A 20,614-nucleotide genomic window follows, 5' to 3' on the forward strand; every position below is an offset into this window, starting at 1 on the left:
AATAAATCTGGCTTGCTTGCTTTTGTATAAGCCTTCAGCCTAGTGAAGTCGCCACATTTTTAACAAGTGGCCATAATCCTGCAATCTCATTCAGAGCTTTCTTGCAAATTCTGATTCAAATCCATTAATTCAGACAGATCATGAAGTGAAGGTGGGATCTTCTTATCCACATGTCACATGAAATATGTAATTTGCCAACACACTCTCAATGCACCCAGCCAATAACGTCTTAAAATGGTGGTAATGTTCTTTTGTAGACCGGCATGATGCCAATTTGTGCACAGCTGTGTTACGCAAATAAATGGGGTGTTCTGTGTGGAAGACCACAGATGACTAAATAACAGAAGTAATGGTGCAATTATTTAGTGCCTTTCCTAACTCGCTTTACAAGTACTTTTGCAATATTCCTCTGTTCTAATGGAGCAAATTCAGCTGCCAATTTACGACTGCAACTTCCATCAATAAGCAGACTGCCTGTTTGGGTGTTGGTTGCAGGATAAATGTTGTCCAGAACATGAGGAGAAAACCCTTTCTCTTCTAAATAGCTCTACAGGAACTGAGAGGGCGGACGTGGTTCAATGCCTTATCTGAAAAACGAACACCAATGCAGCGCTTCCTCTACTGCACTGAAGTGTTGGCCTAGATTCTGTGCTTAAGTCACTGGCATGAGATTTGAACCACAGCCTTCTGACTCTGATGTGAGAATACTACCACTGAGTTAGCTGATACTGAAAACGGCAATAGTGAGACCAACTTGCCGATACACTTTACAGTTCTATGGCTTTAATATTGACATTTAACCTGCAAGCCGGACACTTAATCACAGCTCCCAATTTTCTTAGAGAATGGGTGCTGGTAAACATGCTTCCAGAATAGGATAACGTTGTGGCATTTAGCTTCTGGATACTTTATTGGTACACATCAGGTGGGGTGGTCTGTACCCCTGGTGTATACCTACCTTTTCCCACTACACCCTTGGGCCACTGGAGCCTTCTCTGTTTTGCCTTTCATGCTTCCCTCTCTCTACCGTTCTTACTGTTCTGTTGTAATTCTTTGCACATCCTCTGATGAAATTCTGTTTCTATCTCCACTTGTTTATTTCTCACACTGTCTGGGTTTCCAACACCTATAATTTCTTATATTGTCTTGTTTTACACCATAATATAATAATTTTTATTGTCACAAGTAGGCTTACATTAACACTGCAATGAAGTTACTGTGAAAATACCCTAGTCGCTACACTCCGGCACCTGTTCGAGTACACTGAGTGAGAATTCAGAATGTCCAAATTACCTAACAGCACGTCTTTCGGGACTTGTGGGAGGAAACCAGAGCACCCGGAGGAAACCCACGCAGACCAGGGGAAAACGTGCAGATTCCACACAGACAGTGACCCAAGTCGGGAATCAAACCTGGGACACTGGCACTGTGAAGCAGCAGTGCTAACCACTGTGCTGCCCTTTTGCCCTAGCATCACATTATCATTTTAATCATCTCCCTCTCTTCCACTTTATCATAGAATCACTACAGTGCAGAAGGAGGCCATTCGAGTCTTCACCGACCCTCTGAAAAAGCACCCTACTTAGGCCCACGCACCCGCCTGACTCGTAACTCCATAGCCTATCCTGCACATCTCTGGACACTAAAGGGCAACTTGGCATGTCCAATCCACCTAACCAGCACATCTTTGGACTGTGGGAGGAAACCAGGGCACCCGGAGAAAGGGCAAACTGCATACAGATAGTGACGCAAGATGGGGAATCAAATGCGGGTCCCTGGCACTGTCAGAAAGCAGTGCTAACCACTGTGCCATCGTGCCCCCCCATTGGCGTAACTTATTTAAAGTTACAACTTGTCTGGATGAATGCAGCTGCAACAATTTTCAAGAAGTTTTTCTCCAGAGAACCAGAATTAGGGCTTACAAGGGGAAAACAGAGGCCAAAGAGAGGGAGAGATTACTGGAGGAGATTTTGAGTGTGGATAAAAGATATGCGGAGGCCCCGGACGAAGGACTATATAGGGAGAGGCGAAGACTCCAGACGGAGTTTGACCTGCTGACCACAGGGAAGGAGAGGCACAGTGGAGGAAGGCACAGGGGATGAGATACGAATATGTGGAAAAGGCGAGTCGGCTGTTGGCCCACCAGCTTCGTAAGAGGATAGCGGCGAGGGAAATAGGGGGAGTTAGGGATGAAACGGGAACTACGGTGCGGAGTGTAGGGAAGGTAAATGAGATGTTTAAGACCTTTTATGAGAGGCTATATAGGTCCCAACCCCTGGAGGGAAAAGAGGGGATGCAGCAGTTTCTGGACCAACTAATGTTCCCAAAGGTGGAGGAGCAGGAGGTGGCAGGCCTGGGGATGCCAATCGGGGTGGACGAGGTGGCTAAAGGGCTGGGGAACATGCAGGCAGGGAAGGCCCCGGGACCAGACGGGTTCCCGGTGGAATTTTATAGGAAATATGTGGACTTGTTGGCCCCGCTGCTGGCAAGAACCTTTAACGAGGCCAGAGAAGGGGGGACTCTACCCCCGACAATGTCGGAGGCGACGATATCATTAATCCTGAAGCGAGAGAAAGATCCGCTGCAATGCGGGTCTTATAGGCCTATCTCGCTCCTGAATGTGGACGCCAAGTTGCTGGCAAAAGTGCTGACAATGAGGATAGAGGATTGTGTCCCGGGGGTGGTGCACGAAGACCAGACAGTGTTTGTAAAGGGGAGACAATTGAACGTCAACGTGCGACGGCTATTGGGGGTGATGATGATGCCCCCAGCAGAGGGGGAGGCAGAGATCGTGGCAGCAATGGATGCAGAGAAGGCATTTGATAGGGTAGAGTTGGGAGTATTTATGGGAGGTGCTGAGGAGGTTTGGGTTCGGGGAGGGGTTTGTCAGCTGGGTTAAACTCCTCTATGGGGCCCCAGTGGCAAGTGTAGTCACAAATCGACAAAGATCGGAGTATTTATGGTTACATAGGGGAACAAGGCAGGGGTGCCCTCTGTCCCCATTACTGTTCGCGCTGGCAATTGAACCACTGGCCATAGCGCTGAGAGACTCTAAGAAATGGAGGGGGGTGGTTAGAGGGGGAGAGGAACACCAAGTGTCACTCTACGCAGATGACCTACTGCTGTATGTGGCGGATCCAGTGGGGGGGATGACAGAGGTTATGCAGATATTGAGGGAGTTTGGAGATTTTTTGGGATATAGGCTTAAACATGGGAAAGAGTGAGCTTTTCGTAATACACCCTGGGGACCAGAGTAGAGGGATAGATGGCCTGCCGCTAAGGAGGGCGGAAAGAAACTTCCAATATTTGGGGATTCGGATAGCCAGGAGCTGGGGAACTTTACATAAACTCAATCTGACGAGGCTGGTGGAGCAGATGGAAGAGGATTTCAAAAGGTGGGATATGCTGCCGCTGTCACTGGCGGGCAGAGTACAGGCGGTCAAAATGATGGTTCTCCCGAGGTTTCTTTTTGTGTTTCAATGTCTCCCCATCTTGATCACTAAGGCCTTTTTTAAGAATATAGATAGGAGCATTATGAGTTTCGTGTGGGCCCGAGGGTAAGGAGGGGGTTCCTGCAGCGTAGCAGGGACAGAGGGGGACTGGCGTTGCGAATTTGGGCGACTATTACTGGGCCGCCAATGTGGCGATGATCCACAAGTGGATGATGGAGGGAGAGGGGGCGGCGTGGAAGAGGCTGGAGATGGCGTCCTGTAAAGGAACGAGCTTAAAAGCGCTGGTGACGGCGCCGCTACCGCTCTCCCCGAAAAGGTTTACCACGAACCCAGTGGTGGCGGCAACACTAAGTATCTGGGGCAATGGAGGCGACAGAAGGGTGTGTTGGGAGCCTCAGTGTGGTCCCCGATCAGGAACAACCATAGGTTTGCCCCAGGAAGGTTGGACGGAGGGTTCCAGAGCTGGGACCGGGCAGGAATTAGGAGAATGGGAGACTTGTTCATAGATGGGATGTTTGCAAGCTTGGGAGCGCTAGAGGAAAAGTATGAGCTGCCTCCAGGGAATATCTTTAGGTATATGCAGCTGAGGGCGTTCACAAGACAACAGGTGAGGGAATTTCCGCTGCTCCTGACACGGGGGATCTAGGATAGAGTGCTTTCGGGGGTGAGAGTCGGGGAGGGCAAAGTGTCCGAAATATACCGGGAGATCAGAGAAGAGGGGGAGGAGCTGGTAGAAGAGCTGAAGGGAAAATAGGAAGAAGAGCTCGGGGAGGAGATTGAGGAGGGTTTGTGGGCTGAAGCCCTAAGTAGGGTAAATTCCTCTTCCTCGTGTGCCAGGCTTAGCCTGATCCAATTCAAGGTGCTACATAGAGCACACATAATGGGAGCGAGGCTGAGCAGGTTCTTCGGAGTGGAGGACAGGTGCGGGGGAAGCCCGGCGAACCACACACATGTTTTGGTCGTGTCCAGCACTGGAGGAGTATTGGAGGGGAGTGCCAAGAGTGATCTCGAAGGTGGTGAAGGTCCGGGTCAAGCCAGGCTGGGGGTTAGCTATATTTGGGGTAGCGGATGAGCCGGGAGTGCAGGAGGCGAAAGAGGCCGATATTGTGGCCTTTGCGTCCCTGGTAGCCCGGCGAAGGATTTTACTCATATGGAAGGAAGCGAAGCCCCCCGGCGTGGAGGCCTGGATAAACGATATGGCAGGGTTCATAAAACTGGAACGGATGAAGCTTGCGCTGAGAGGATCGGCTCGGGTTCTCCAGGCGGTGGCAACCGTTCCTTGACTACCTAGCGGAACGTTAGGGGAAAATAGATAACCAGCAGCAGCAGCCCAGAAAAGGGGGGGGGGGGGCAACTTGTTTTGTTCTAGTTGGGGTGGGGGGGGGGGGGAGCACTATTTCTTGTTACTTTGTTAGTTCACTACTTTATTTAAATAATGTTATCTATTAGTTATTGTGTTATCGTTTTTGTTGATTTGTAAGGGGGAAAAACTGTGTTTGAAAACTTCAATAAAATATATATTTTTTAAAAAACCTATGAGCTAGATTTCTCCTCGTTACCAGTGATAATGGTGTGGGACACCATCATCCCCAAGTGTCCTGCCAAATCGCATATTATTTTCACTTTGACTAATTTAATAATTTCTTCATTATTACCAGATGAGTATGTTAGAATCCCTACCTTAAGCTAGAGAGCTCCATCACTACAATTACTGCAGTGATTGAGAGAAGCCAACAACACTTTGTTGGCAACTAGGCATTGGGAAGCCGTGCAGACTTTCCAATGTAGTCCATGTCCCAAGCACAGAAGAATTTGTTGAGCTAAAGGTGGACAAATTGTCAAGTACAATAGGATGTGAGGGCAGAAAATGTTTCGGCTAATTAATACAGCAGTTATATTTCCGGGATCTGTTGAATGGGGACGTAAGATGGAGTGACCAATGTACTGCCCACTTTCAAAATGAGAGACAGTGCTAACCAGGGTAATTATGGTCCAGTGGAGTAAGGAAGAATTTGGAATCCCATGAAATTGCTAACTATTTAGTGAGGAAATTATTGAATATCATGGTGAAGAAAAAGCAATTGTAAGCAGTTAACATGGAATTTGTAAGATTGTGCTGAAGACTGGGATTTTCTAGCATATAATAGTGGATGGGCTTTACCTGAACTTTCAGAAAGATTTTGCCAAGAACCTTGTGGGAAACTTTGGGGGGGGGGCGGGTGGCGGTTAGTAAATTGGATTCCAAACTGGCGACAAAGAAATAGCAGAGTTGAGAGCAGTTAATTAAATAAATTGAAGTGGATATTACTGTCTCACGCGCTCCTCTAATAATATCTCTTTGTCAAAGAGTCATCCAGACTTGAAATGTTAGATCCCTTTTCTCTCCACAGATGCTATCAGACCTGCTGAGATTGTCCAGTATTTTCTGTTTTGTTTCGGATTCCTGCATCCGCAGTAATATGTTTTTACAACATTAAAATGGATACTGGGCCTTTGGTGAGCTGAAATATAAGATGGAATTATAATGGAGATTACTTGTTAAAAAAATAAGTCCACAGTAGGTGTAGCTGCATTTTTGGCTCCCGCTGAGGATAAGATGCCAAAGACGGGAGCAGATGCACCAAAATGCAGTCAAATGGGAAGGAACATGAATATGTTCAAAATTTTGAATAATGGGGCTGTTTCTGTTACACCATAGCAGATGACAAGGAATTGATGGATCCATTTAAATATGGGATTTGAAGGCTTTGATTGCACTGTTGGAGTTGATGAGCACTTTAGAATAGAATGGCTGAAGGACCGGGATATAGGAACACAGGATTGTTATATAGGTTTGGGGCTAGTGCTCAAGCAAAGGACACGCAGCAATACAAATCACGCCGAAAGGCCTGGCTTCATACTGTAATTTGCAGAGTCATGGGGCTGGATTCTCCGCAGCCCCGCACCAAAATCACGGCCGGCGCAGGGGCGGAGAATCCACTTCCACGCCGTAATTGGGCCCGGCGCCAGTCCAGTGATGCTCCAGGCTCCGAAAACCGGCGTGACCGCGGAGTACGCCGCGACGCCAGGGGGCCATTGCCAGAGGCCCGCCCAGTAATCCTCCGCTCCCGACCAGCCAAGTTCCCGACAGCGTGGAACTAACCAACTATTGCCGGTCGCGATGCTGGCGTGGTGGCTGCGGACTCGGTCTGCGGCCGCCCTGGTCAGGGGTGGGGGGATCCGAGGCTAGGGGGGGGCCTTACAGGCGGCCGGGGATTAAATCTGCGCGGTTTCAGGCTCGGGTACGCGGCCAATCGGGGGTCTCTTTTCTCTGTGTGGCTCTGCGGTCCGGGTCCGCCATGGAGCTTGGCGCGGCCGCTGGAGGCCGCCGCCTTGCACATGCGCGGACTCAAAACCGGAAGTGTGGGGGCCCGTATCCGCAGCAAAAGCTGCGAGATTCACTCCGGGTCCCTGCTAGCCCCCTGCAGGGCATTGAATTTGTTCAACTTTTTGTCAGGAATTTCTGGAGTAAAACTCCACCGTTTGTACGCCGGTGTGGGGACATAGTCTCATTTTGGGAGAATCCAGCCCATGGTGTTCTTTGCTCCAATCAAGCAGTGGGGTTAAAACCCCACAATCTTCTGACTAAAAACTAAGAGTGCTGCCACTGAGTAAAGCTTAACATACTGTAAAGTGGGTGCACTTGAGAAACCAATGGAGAAAGCTATGAACAAATTTATGGTTCATTATGTTTCATTAGTTTGATTTTCAAAAACCTGAAAGATAGTACCTACCAGTTCTTGCACAGTCCAGAAACACTTTCTCATTGTTTGCAGAGGCACTCCAGTGTCCCGATCAGGTGGCCATTTATCAAGAGGAAAACCTCATGATAAACCATAGAGATGGCTGCTTTCCCACAGGGAGCATCACAGTTGAGCTGATTGTGCACAATAGGTGTTCACTGGGCAGTTAGCAGAATTCTGCCCATTTTTAACTTGAGGGTGCTCCTATTGTTGACCTGAGTTCATTGAGTTGACGACACAGACCGAGATTTAAACTTGGAATCGCTTGGTCAGTCTAAAATACTCTGACCGGGCAGCACGATGGCCTAGTGGTTAGCACAGCTGCCTCACTCTGCTGAAGTCCCAGGTTCGATCCCGACTCGGGGTCACTGTTCGTGTGGAGTTTGCACATTCTCCCCGTGTCTGCGTGGGTTTCGCCCCCACAACCCAAAGATGTGGATTGGCCACACTAGATTGCCCCTTAATTGGAAAAAATAATTGGGTAATCTAAAAAAAATGTTTAAATAAAAAACTCTGACAAACTAACTTTAACACGCCACTGGAAAAGCCCAGACTTGGAGCTTTTTCAAATCCTTGGATTTAATATCTCGGATCTTAAAACTTGTGCCTGTATTTAACCTTTTAACTGTTTTCTTGCATTTTGAATGTTACTTTTTCAGATAATAAAGAAATATGGAGAAATCGGAATTAATGTCTTTATGGCTGGGTGCAGTGGTAAGTGTAATGCTGCCTGGTAGTTGTTGGAATGTCATCTTTGTGCTAGGTTGTGCAATACATTTTGGTTTTGGGCATTTGGTTTTTGTAGCAATCATTCACATATCAGGCATACAGTGGCCAGATCCAGATTATTACATTAACCCCAACAATATGCATCAATCCCACCCTACTACATCTGTATGCATATGGTGCAGACATCTTATGGATATTTTGTGTTTGGGACTGTCCCCATTGAGAATTTTTTGAAACTGATCATTTCACCTTAGATTCTGACGTCTAGGAGAGAGCGAGGATTCCATCAGTCTAGGTTCAAACAGAAGACCCTGAGCAGAAAATATAATGGGTGGATTCTTCCCCTCAGTGCAGAGTGCTGGCTGAGGTGAGAAAACTGGCATGCAGCTCGCCAGCTTTTAGAGCATTCTGTGCAACAAAATAAAATGTGGAAGCATGATTTTTACCGTCACTCTGGCGGGGCTGGGCCCCTGATAGAGCCGGTAATGCTGACTCCACAGAGATTGATGCCCCGATCAGCATTGAGGAACCCCCCACCACACAGACAATGATGGGGAAATCCACCAACAAGCATTGGGGAACCCCTCCACCCCACTCAATAGGGCACTGCTGCCCTTCGTCCTGACATGTCTCTCCCCGCCCCGACATTTTGCAGAAGCTGTTGTGAACTTTGCTGACGTGACTTCCCCTGATCTGGGGGGAACATCTGGCGGGAAAGCTCTTTTTAATACATTCAAATGTATTTCCCAGCAGGAACCTCATTGCATTACTGCTAGGGGTGGGGAAAGTCCGAGAACGCAATCTCACCAGCGAGTTTCTCATTCTCGCGGTCTCACAGGATTTTCCACCAGCATCACCATGTTCACCTGTGACGAATGCCAGGTGAATATAGTTTCTGAAAATAGTCATCCAGATCACTGGAGCCAAAGATAGACTGTTCCAAATCCATTGGAAAATATGAGAGTTTAACAAATAGTACTATTTTCCCCCTTTGATTGAAAAATTCAAGCTAATTTCACCAACTTTTATTATTTAACGCAGTATTGTTTATCTGTGAGATTCTGGTTTTGTTTTTAGCATCCAAATACCTACATTTGAACCATAGAATTCATACAGCGCAGAAGGAGGCCATTCAACCCAACGCATCTGCATCGACCCTCTGAATGAGCACCCTTTAGACCCATTCCCTGCCTTATCCCTGTAACCCCACCTAACCTGCAGATCTTTGGACACTAAGGGACAATTTTTTTATCATGGCCAATCCACCTAACCTGCACATTTTTGGACTGTGGGAGGAAACCGGAGCCCAGCGGAAATCCACACAGACACGAGGAGAAAGTGCAAACTCCACACAGACAGTCTGACTTGAACCCAGGTCCTTGGCATTGCAGCAGTGCTAACCACCTGTGCTGCCCCATCTTATTGTATATGAGACGTCTTATTAATAATCCCCCATCCCTCCTAGAAATGTAATTTTCATCTCCATGTTGTTGCAGCAGTAAAATGGGAGAGTAGGATTAGGCTGCAAATTGGTTGATATTTCTGTTCAACATTTATCAGTATTTATGAAAACAGCGTCCGGTGCAGACTCAATGGGCCGAATGGCCTCCTCCACTGTACTTTCTCAGAGAATTGCACTCAGTATTGTTCAAGATTGTTGCCTATGTCAAACAACTTCACAGTCTATTCTATCTATAAATTGTTATCTTTTATGTTTAGAACCTTCTAGAATCTTTACAATGTAACACATTGAAATTGATGCTTTTAAATCTATTTTGTTTTTACTGGCAGAGTCCGTTGTGGAAGATCTGAATAGATTGGATTTTTTTGAGAAATCAGTTACAAGAGATTTTCTATTTCATTCTGTACATGATGCTGTTCTTCATTGTCAGAATTTAGCATCTTTTGGGGAAGGCTCCTTCACAGAAAGGTCTGACTCTTGAACTGACTGATTTGTTGAAATAAAATCATTACATTGAGTTTTGAAATAGACCATCTGGAAGCTAGAAGAGCTGCAGAAAATATCAGCATTTTCAACAATGGTAGCTGTTACAAGTATATTAAATCAGGAAATTGACCCATCAAAGACTAGTTTAAGCATTTGTGCCAGGCCTATGGATTTTAACTTTTATTCAGTATGGTTAGAGTTTGAGATATGACCAACATCTATAGTACATGGTAATTTTGAGTAATCAATTTTTTCTGAACTGTTTTCTTAAGTTACTTTCATAACTTACTGTAAACCCAAAGAGACACATCTTCAGCTAAATCTTGTAGATTTTTAATAGGTGACTGCCTCTGCAGCTTAACTCCCTCCTCCATTCAATGTCACATACCACCCAGAACCCATCTGTACTTTCCTATATCATGCATAAAATAGATTTGTATTCCCACTTTTTCCTCTCCTGTATCCACAAATCACGATTGTCATTCTGTAAAAGGATTAATGTTAAGTAGAAAACTATAATCTGCTGCACAATAATTCCCAAGTATAGTTTTATTTGTTCATTCTCACTTTGTGTGTTTGTAACATATGGAGCTGTGATGATAAAAATATGGATTATTTACCAAATTGTATACCGTTCCTTTTTCTTCTTTCTGCATTTTAAGCTGCCTGTATATTACATCCCATTCTCTGAGACAATAAGCAGACGCCTTGTTCTTATGCTCCTGCTTATCCTTTGTTTCTCATTTAAGTGATGAAGAAAAGCAGTACTCCACTTCCCATTTCCTTTTAGTTTGAAGTAATGACATTGAATCCACTTTTGGGGACTCGACAATTGACTGACTTTTCCCCTCTTACCTAGTCAAGGGATACTGAAGCTAGTCATACTGCCCTTCTGCCTATCCCAGCTTAGGTCAGATAACTCACATACCATGCATAAAATGCAGGCTCTTTATGATCAGGATGGCTGTGCTAACCCAGATATCAGGACGTTGCCATATAGATGCCAGCTTGGGTGCAATAATACATTTGCTTTCATTGAAATAGGGTAAATGGAGTTGATGTTGCTCTGAATTATATTCATATTTTAAAAACTATGAAACCTTATCAGAATGTCTAATCTGTGAAGCTATTTTTCATCAATCAGGATTTCAGATGTTTATTCTTGGAGTCATTTTTACATTTCAAATTTTACAACCTAAATTAGCAGTACAATATTGGTATAATTGTACAAAACATTAGTGTTACTTAAAATGCAAATACAAGAATCAATAAAAGTGGAAAAGAATGTGTATTCCGCACATTTTCAGCAGTGATGGGTAGGTGATCCAAAAGAAGTCCATTTTAGTTGCTGGAGCTAAAACATCTTTCGCAAACTGCTTCTCTACTCATTTCTTTGCTCTGTACTAATGCCACTTATTGTCCTTGATGGACGTAACATTTTCTTCTTGCAAGCAATGTGTGTTCAACTGACCTTGGTTACCACTATAGCCTGAAAATTGGTGAGGCTTTGTTTTTTTGTGGACGAAAAATTGAACTGGATGAACTACCTTGTTAATGTTTTGAAACCATTACTGAAAATACGTTGATTCTTCTGTAATGTGCTTTTTAAAGTAGAGGAAATCTCAAATTGAGAAATGTCAAAAATCGTATTTAATGATGACCAATATAAGATTTGTGACTAGTTCAGTTGAGGAAAAATCAAGGATCAAGAGTGACGGTGATTATTTTCTAACTTAAAACAAATAATGATTTGACATTGAGTCACAGATTTACCCAAAAGCAAGTAATTACTTCTCATGCATCCTTTCTAACAAGTGCAACTTGAGAATGAAGCAATGATCAAGTTTTTTCTCTCCGGAGATAGGAATCATCTCCATTGTATTGTTCCACTGTTGCTTATCATTTAAAAAAAAAAAAAAAAAATTAAGCCTGTGTTTTTATGCTTTTTCATAATTGTCTACTTGGCAGATCAGATAACTGGTGTAAGTTCCAGCAGACTGCTGTTTTGCTCTTTAATCTTGCTTATCTATCATTGTTAGTCAGTTTCCTTCAAAAGTACAGTATTTCTATGGAACAGTAACCAGCTCCCTGATTCTTTTCTCTTCAAATAGCCTAGAGAGTAAGCAAAAGCCACCATGCATCTTATTTTGACCAGGTTTGACATTGATCTTTGCTGGAGTGGTGCAATTAATGCATTCCTCAGTCAGCTATCTAATGCTAGTTAATCTACGTGTAATTTTGTTTCAATGGACCAGGGCAAGATATCCTTAATTTATTATTCATTCTTTAAACTAAATTCTCACTTGCAAAGTCTGATCTTAATCTGCCCTAAAAGCAAGAATTAAAATCCATACTTAAGTCCAAATTTTTTCAGCGGTTTTGAGAGTTGGTGACTTCCTTGATATCAACCATTTTAACAATCCAAGACCTTTTTATTTGTCTCGATTTGCTCTGACACCTGGACACAGTATAACATTGCAGAATATGTTGGCCATACAAGAGTATAACAAACTCTGTAACTGTATTTATTTTGGTTATTGTACCATACAAATTCCTCATGAATGTATAATACAGTTGTAAATTGTATGTCCATGCAATTTAATGTTTTTTGACTGGTATTTTTGTACTAAATATAAAAGATCAGTATTGCAAGCTGTGCTCCTGTGCTACTTTATTTCTATGTCTTTATTTTATAAAGGTTTATTTTTTGTAGTTGCCAATTCTGACAATTACAAATTAAAGATTGCCAAAAGTAGCAACTCCTTGGGTTCTCCGCATGCACATTCTGATTGGCCTCTAATTTACTTGTTTAATTAAAAGATCTAATTCCCAAATCTCCTGACTGCTGGGAGGGTTTAGTGTCTTAGCCTCATAACAAGTGATTCAAAAATTACCAAACTGAGTGGAGAATGATAGCATACTTAGTCCCGTCTTAGACAAATAATTGATGCATTTAATGAGCAGCCACGGGGAAAGAGGACTTTCCTGTTTTTAAGGTGAATTTATTTAGGTGTTACATTAACAAACAACATAACACGGTGGCACAGTTGGTAGCACTACCATCTTACAGCCCCAGGGACCTGGGTTAAATTCCGGCCTCCGGTGACTGTGTGGAGTTTGCACATTATCACTGTATCTGCGTGGGTTTCCTCCGGGTGCTACGGTTTCCTCCAGATTAAGTGGATTGGCCATGCTAAATTTTCTCTAGTGTCCAAAAGGTTGGGTGGGGTTACAGGGATAGGGTGAGAAGGCGTGGGCTTAGGTGGGGTTCTCTTTCCAAGGGCCGATGCACCCTGCCTTGGGTGACGGTATGTGTGAAGTTTGCACTTCCTCCCCATGTCTGTGTGCGTTTCCTCTGGGTATTCTGGTTTCCTCCCATTGTCAGAAGATGTCTAGTTTTGGGCAGCACGGTGGTGCAGTGGTTAGCACTGCTGCTTCACGGCGCCGAAGACCCAGGTTCGATCCTGGCTCTGGGTCACTGTCCATGTGGAGTTTGCACATTCTCCCCGTGTTTGCATGGGTTTCGCCCCCACAACCCAAAGATGTGCAGGGTAGGTGGATTGGCCACGCTAAATTGCCCCTTAATTGGAAAAAATGAATTGGATACTCTAAAGATGTGTATGTTGGATGGGTTATGGGGCCCTGGGTGGGTGATCTTTCAGACGGTCGGTGCAGACTCAGTGGGCTGAATGGTCTCCTGCACTGTAGGGATTCCATGATAGACGACATACCATGCAGCAGGATGTCGACAATGTGAAAGGTGGTCCTTTACCAGGGAAAGTGCTCTTTCGATTGCAAAAATTCTCTCACGTGCTTCCACCGTTCTCAGGATACCTTACAAATCTTCAAAGTGAGCTCTTAATGACCTGTGTCGAAGAGCCGAGACTCTGATCCAAAACAACATGTTCAATCACAGTTGTAATAATTCCAGGAGGTGCAGAGTGAAAGGCCAAACTGGTTTATCTTAAACTAGAAATAAAGCCGCTACTACGGTACACAAAACAAATGTTTCAGCCCAGGATTATTGGAAACTGTCGGTCCAGGTCTGGGAGCTACATTTAAAGGTCCCACTAATGAGCTTCAGCTAGGTAGACCTCTGCCTGCTCTCCATGGGAACTCTTATTCTACGAAGCCCATGTGGAGGTCATTCAGCATTCCGCCATGGTCCTCGTGAGGGTTCTCACATCCCTTCCCCCGCGAAGTCCGAATCATCCCCCTCACTTTGAGGCCTCTTTCATCACTTGGTACAAGGCCTTGAGTGACAGCATGTGAAGCCAGATCGGGGGTGTGAAGCGGACTGGGGATTGATGCTTTGTTATTGAGCACAAACGACCATTGATGGAGGCTCGTCTTTGGTGCTAACCTCCAGCAGAGGATCAATCTCCTCAGTGGACTCCGAACTTGCATCGCCGGTGGGGGAAAGGGGGGGTGGGAACATCTCTCCAATTTCTGGTTTCCCCCTTAAAAGCTGTGTCCCCTTGCCAGAGGTAGTTGCAATGGGCGTCAAGGACATAGTCTTTGCTGAAATCATGTTTTGGACTTGGACTTTGTAAGTCACTGGACATGTCTTTTCCAGCACAACTCCTGGGATTCAGCTCCAAAGTTCTGCACATAAGCGGCATCTCCTGCTCTGAAGGTCTTATCAGTTCTTCTGGTGTCATCGTTCCTTTTTTTGTGTCTTTCGCTTGGACCCACCCCCTAACCTCAGGTTGCACATTTGTTGTCCCATTAACAATTCCGCTGATGTTACTTCCGTCCTGTGCGGCATGGTTCTACAATCAAAGAGGAACCAGCAGGCTATTTCTTCATTCCGGTTTTGAATGTTTGAACTGCCCACATGGCCAGGCCATTACATAATGGATGATATGTCAGTGTTTAATGCCATTTGACTTCATAAATGCCTGGAATTCTCCACTGGTAATGGTATACCATTATTGGATACGAGGACCTCTGGTATGCCGTGGGTACAGAAGCTTTGCCACAGTTTTTCTATTGTTGCATGAAGTTGTGGAGGACATGCAATGTGCTTGCAACCATTTTGAGTGGGCATTGACCATAATAAGGAACATTAATCCCAAGAACAGGCCAGCGAAGTCCATGTGCACCCGCGCCAATTGTCTTTCTGGCCGATCCCATGGGTGCAAAGAGGCCGAAGGTGAGATCATCTGGTTCTCCTCTCTCTAGGAGCATTGCTTCACCAGATCCCTGATATCTGTATTGATACCTGGGTCATCCGATGTAGCTCCTTGCTAACATTTTCATCTTGGGATACCCCAGGGTGTCCATTGTGTAATTCCGTTAGAATTGGGTGGGGGCCGACTACTCTGACTCCCCAAAGGAATGATGCCATACACCCAGCTCTTGCCATTTGCAGGAAGGGCTTCATGTCATCCTCGGATTCCGCAACTGTAACTCCACCCTGGCAAGTGCGCGGTCAATTCTGGCCCTGCATGTCCCAGAGTCACAATACAAGTGAATTAACCAATAATTCTTATAAATATTTCCGAAGTTCACGGCACCGAGGACCCGGGTTCGATCCCGGCCTCGGGTCACTGTCCATGTTGAGTTTATACGTTCTCCCCGTATCTGTGTGGGTCTCACCCACACAACCCAAAGATGTACGGCTAGGTTGATTAGCTATGCTGAATTGCCCCTTAATTGGAAAAAATAATTGGATACTCTAAATTTATATAAATAAATAAAAGCTTGCAAAGTCTTTGGCCCTTGGCTGCCCAATAATTACAGTCACTGGATTTGTAAATTGAAACGCAATTACTGTTTATTTATACCATGAACTATCGTGAAATATGCAGTAAATAAAACCAGATGATAACAAAGTTAATACCCCCTTTAACTGCCCCACCCTCCACTCAACCACCCTCTATCCACACACACAAGACAGACAAACACGGAGGGGGAAGAAGGGATAACAATTACAAGGATGAAGGGCAACAGACAAGAGTCTTTGCTTCCAATGGTGGTTCTTTAGCACACTTGCTGATTAAAGTCTGTGGTTTGTAGCCAATAAAGGTCTTTCTCGCAGAGTCAGTCATTTGGGGTCCTTGTAGTTTAGAAAGGTAGTTCAGTACTCACAGGCAGTAGGCTCTCTGGAGAGACGATCACCACCTGTTATCGTGGAGAGCGCAGCATTTTGGGCCAATTCATTAGCCACCAGCCAATCAATCAAACTGAGTCCCAGCCAGTCTCGGTCATTAGTGCCAGGCAGTCCGGTTTGAACCAGCACAGACTAACACAGTGGTATCTCCTGTATCTGCTTGAATTAAAGGCACAGGCTACTGCAGCCTTCTGCTTGAATTAAAGATACACGCCGCCTTAAAGCCACCGTCCATAACTCATCCATGGATCAAAAATGTAATGGCAAAAACAAAAGAAAGAGAAAATAAGGGAATAAACAAGAAGGACCTTACACCACTGAGAATCATACCGCACAATTTTGCCAGTTCTTTTGGGTCAATACTTTAATCTGCTTCACAAATACTGGAAAGATATCCAGCAAGTTCAAGATTAAGATGACTTCTTTCAATGCCGGCAGAAGGGCCAAGCTTGTGGGCAGTGGGAGGCAACTCAAGGCATCCGCATTGACAATGTGTGTACCTGGGCGGTTCTCGAGAGAGTATTCATATGCCACTAACATTAATGCCCAAGGTTGGATCCAAGCTGAGACAATGGGGTGAATCACTTTATCCTCTTTGAAAAGGCTCAGCAGGGGTTTTGGTCTGTTATGATTGTGAAATGTCGGCCGTAGATATGTGGGTGGAATTTCTTCACCCCAAAAATAACAGCCAATCCTTCCTTTTCAATCTGAGAATAGCGTCTTTCCGCACCTGCCAAAATTCTCGATGCATATGCTATAGGTCTCTTTGTGCCAGCATCCCATCGATGGGAAAGGACTGCCCCAACTCCATATGGAGAAGCACCACATGTTAAGACTAGTTTTCTCTCGGGGTGGACATAAGCCAGGATGTTTAATGATAGTAGCAGTTGCTTCAACTTTGTGAAGTCTTCGTCCTGCAGTGCCCGCCACAACCATTTCAGATTTGTTTTAACAGTGTGTGCCGGGGTGACAAAGTGGCCAAGTTTAGGGTACATTTTCCGAAGTAGATTACGAGGCCTAGGAAGGATTTTAATTATGTCGTATTTCATGGGGTCGGTGCCTCTTTCATAGCCTTAACTTTATCTTCCACAGGGTACAGGTCTTTTTCTTTTATCAACTCAGTACTCTAGGTAGATCACTTCTAGGTACAACACCCATTTTTCTCGTTTGCTAGGGACACCTGTGTCAGAAAATTGATCTTGGGAGATTTTTCTAAAATCCTGGCTGAAGAGTCCAGATTTACCAGGTGAGTAGGCACCTATCAGCAGCGCTGGAATATTTTGTACTGTACTTTAGGCTCAGCGATTTTCAGATTAGCTAATGATTCAAAGTTGTTCTATCCAACAAAGCAAGTAGTGAAACAATTGCCAGAACTATAAGGGAACGTTTCATAATCAATGCAGAAAGAATGCAAGAGGTTTACTTTACAAAATTTTAAATTATATTTTAAGTCTTGATTATATTTGGCCTATGAAACCAGCGTCTGATGGAAAGTGAGTTCTGTAAAATAGATATCAATGTCACTTTGTTACTGCCAGACAGGTTGTGTGAGAGTGGTTTTAATCCCAGATATTGAGACTGATTTATCAGATCAAGGGTGAGATTCTCCGACCCCCCGCCAGGTCGGAGAATCGCCATGGGGCAGCGTGAATCCCGCCCCGCGACTCCGACGCCGGCTGTTGAATTCTCCGGCGGCGGTTTTCGGGTGGGGGCGGGGATCGCGCCGCAACGGTCGGGGGCCGTTTGCAGCACGCCTTCTGGCAATTCTCCGGGCCCCGATGGGCCGAGCGGCTGCCCATTTTCGGCCAGCCCCGCCGGCATGAAATGGACATGGTCCATCCCGGCAGGGCCTGACTTGTAAGGCGGCCTGCTGAGTCCTGGGGGGGGGATCCAGCCCCATGGGGGGGGGGGTGGGTGTGGGGGGGGGGTGGGTGGGGGTGGGTGTGGGGGGGGGGGGGTGGGGGTGGGGGTGGGTGTGGGGGGGGGGGTGGGGGGGGGGTGGCCCCACGGTGGCCTGGGGGGAGTGGCCCCACGTGGCCTGGCCCGCGATCGAGGCCCACCAATCTGCGGACTGGCCTGTGCCGTGGGGGCACTCTTTCACTACGCGCAGCCTCTATAGGACTCCGCCATAGCCAGCGCGGAGAAGAAACCCCCTGCGCATGCCCAGAACACGCCGGCGGTTCTGCGCATGCGCCAACTCGCGCCGGCCCACGGCAGCCCTTTGCCGCCGGTTGGCACGGCGCCAACCCAGCCAGCACCAGCCTAGCCCCCGAAGTGCGGAGATTGCCTTATGAGGAAATGGGCTTGTTTCTACTGGAGTTTAGAAGAGTCAGGGGTGATTTGATTCAAGTAGATAAGATCCAGAATGGTCTTGACCAGGTGGATGTGGAAAGGATGTTTCCTCTTGTCAGGGAGTCCAGAACTAGCGGGACACGGTTTTAAAATGAGCAGTCACCCTTTTAGGACAGAGACGAGGAGAACTTATTTTTTCTGAGGGTTGCACAACTTTGGAATTCTCTGCCTCAGAAAATGGTGGAGATGGGGGTCACTGAACATTACTAAGACAGAGGTAGATGGATTCTCATTAGGCAAGGGAGTCAAAGGTTGTCGGGAATAGATGGGAATGAAGAACTTGAAACACAAACAGATCAACCATGATCTTATCAAAATGCAGAGCAGGCTCGAGGGGCCGAATGGTCTGCTTCTGCTCCTATTTTGTATGTTCAAGTTTTTTTTTTAGAAAATTCATTTCTCAACTGCTCATTGTAAGATGCAACTGCATTAAAAATTTTAAATTTTCACTATATATTTTCTGGGGATCAGTGTCGGTGGTCCCACCAGTATGTAGATAGTGGATGTTTTAAGACCCGGCATTTGCCTTGATGGCCTTATCTTGACACAATTAGTTGGGGCTCTAACAGGAAAACACACCTGCTGTTCAAATACCAAAGTGGTACTATCTATGTGCTGCCAACCTTCCAAAAGGCCGACAGATGAACACTTCATTTAGGGGGAGATGGTGGTGTAGTGTGATTGTCACTGGATTAATAATCCAGAGACCAGAAAGTGAGTCTCCCACCACAGCATTGTTTTGTCAAACCCTTTCTAGTTCACTAATGTCCTTTAGAGCAAGAAATCTATGTTCTGGCCTACATGTAATCATAGAATAGCGACAGTGCACAAGGAGGCCATTCAGCCCATTGGGTCAGCACCAACCCTCTGAAAGAGCAGCCTAACTAGGCCTGTGACTCCACCTCACCTCACATCCTTGGACATGAGGGGCAATGCAGCACAGCCAATCCACCTAACCTGCCCACCTTTGGACTGTGGGAGGAAACCGGAGCACCCATGCAGACAGGAGGGGAAAAGTGCAAACTCCACCACAGTCAGTCACCCAAGGCTGGAATTGGACCCAGGTCCCTGGCACTGTGAAGCAACAATGCTAAACACTTTGCCACTGTGCTGCCCCATAAGTGACACCAGACCCACAGGAATGTGGTTAACTCTAAAAATGCTCTCTGAAATGATCTAGCAAGCCACCCTGTTGTATCACAATTGCTAAAAAGTCTCCTGCAGTAATTCAAGAAAGCAGCTCACCATTGCCTTCTCAAGGGCAATTAAGGATGGGCAATAAATGCTGGCTTAGCAGCACCCACACCCCATGAATGAATATTAAAAATTGAAGAGCAAGCATACCTCTACTGTACGTTTTAACTCAACCAGCTTTTCCTTGACATTTCTTGCTGCCTGGTTGATGCTTTGGAAGTATAATGCTGAAAAAAATCTCGAGAAGTTCCATTTCACTGAGGAGGCCTCAGTCTAACTGACATCCAAAAACCTGCCCCAAAAACTCTGCACGTTTTACAGCTGCAACAAATGATAACAGTAGCTGAGATAATCCACAACATTCTCAAACAAAGGCATCATACTTGAAACAGCCCACACCATTCTTAGAGAAGAAATCAATTTGCCCTATCTCCCAATGTTAACAGATCCTTTAAAAAATTCCACGGCCCAGATCTGTGTCTTCATTCAAAAGCTAATCAGCATTTCCTTGGGTCATGCACTTTATGTGTACTAGTTTAATTGAAATCTTAGTTTTTTGAGATACAGACTAACAAATAGAGATGAAAACATAAGTTCTGCCACTGAAGGTGGAAGAGGTAATGAAGTTAAATAATATAAATCATGCTGATTTATGCTACAAACAGTAAGTGATCAGAGCAACAAATATTATGGATTGTAACATAGGCTGTGTAATACAGAACATGCCCAGTGGCCCTGTTATGCTAAATCTTTTGATGAGGAATTCTGAATGTGATCTCCACTCCATCAACACAGTAATTTACAGCGACTGGCTCCTTTGCCAGATTCTCCAGCTTCCATATCCTAGCTGGAGTGCAGGCAAAGGAGCTTGACTTATATTTCTTCAGCTCACTAGTCAGGTATTAGACCACTAAATTACCAATCAACCATCAACCAACCATGAGCTCATTCCAAACCAAACAGTTTGTGCTTTACAATCCCCCAGTAAATGAATGCTCACTGTGATGTTTTAAACAACCTGGTATTATCTCACGCAATAACC

At 45.4% G+C, this 20,614-nt stretch overlaps 1 protein-coding gene across 3 annotated transcripts in view; it reads left to right on the forward strand.

Moving 5' to 3' along the window:
* Window positions 1-12,563, forward strand: part of slc26a5 (solute carrier family 26 member 5) — a 102,328-nt gene extending 89,765 nt beyond the window's left edge. For 2 of the 3 annotated variants that reach the window (XM_072471314.1, XM_072471315.1), the window contains 2 exons: window positions 7,894-7,948; window positions 9,755-12,563. In XM_072471314.1, coding sequence (XP_072327415.1) covers window positions 7,894-7,948; window positions 9,755-9,906 — 207 coding nt within the window. In that variant the 3' untranslated portion in view covers window positions 9,907-12,563. Of the gene's footprint in view, window positions 1-7,893; window positions 7,949-8,713; window positions 8,846-9,754 lie in introns of all 3 variants that reach the window. The other variant, XR_011934035.1, reaches the window with a different exon arrangement.
* The last annotated feature ends 8,051 nt before the right edge of the window (window positions 12,564-20,614 follow it).

This window comes from Scyliorhinus torazame, chromosome 13, assembly GCF_047496885.1.
Source record: "Scyliorhinus torazame isolate Kashiwa2021f chromosome 13, sScyTor2.1, whole genome shotgun sequence".
Lineage (NCBI taxonomy): Eukaryota > Metazoa > Chordata > Chondrichthyes > Carcharhiniformes > Scyliorhinidae > Scyliorhinus > Scyliorhinus torazame.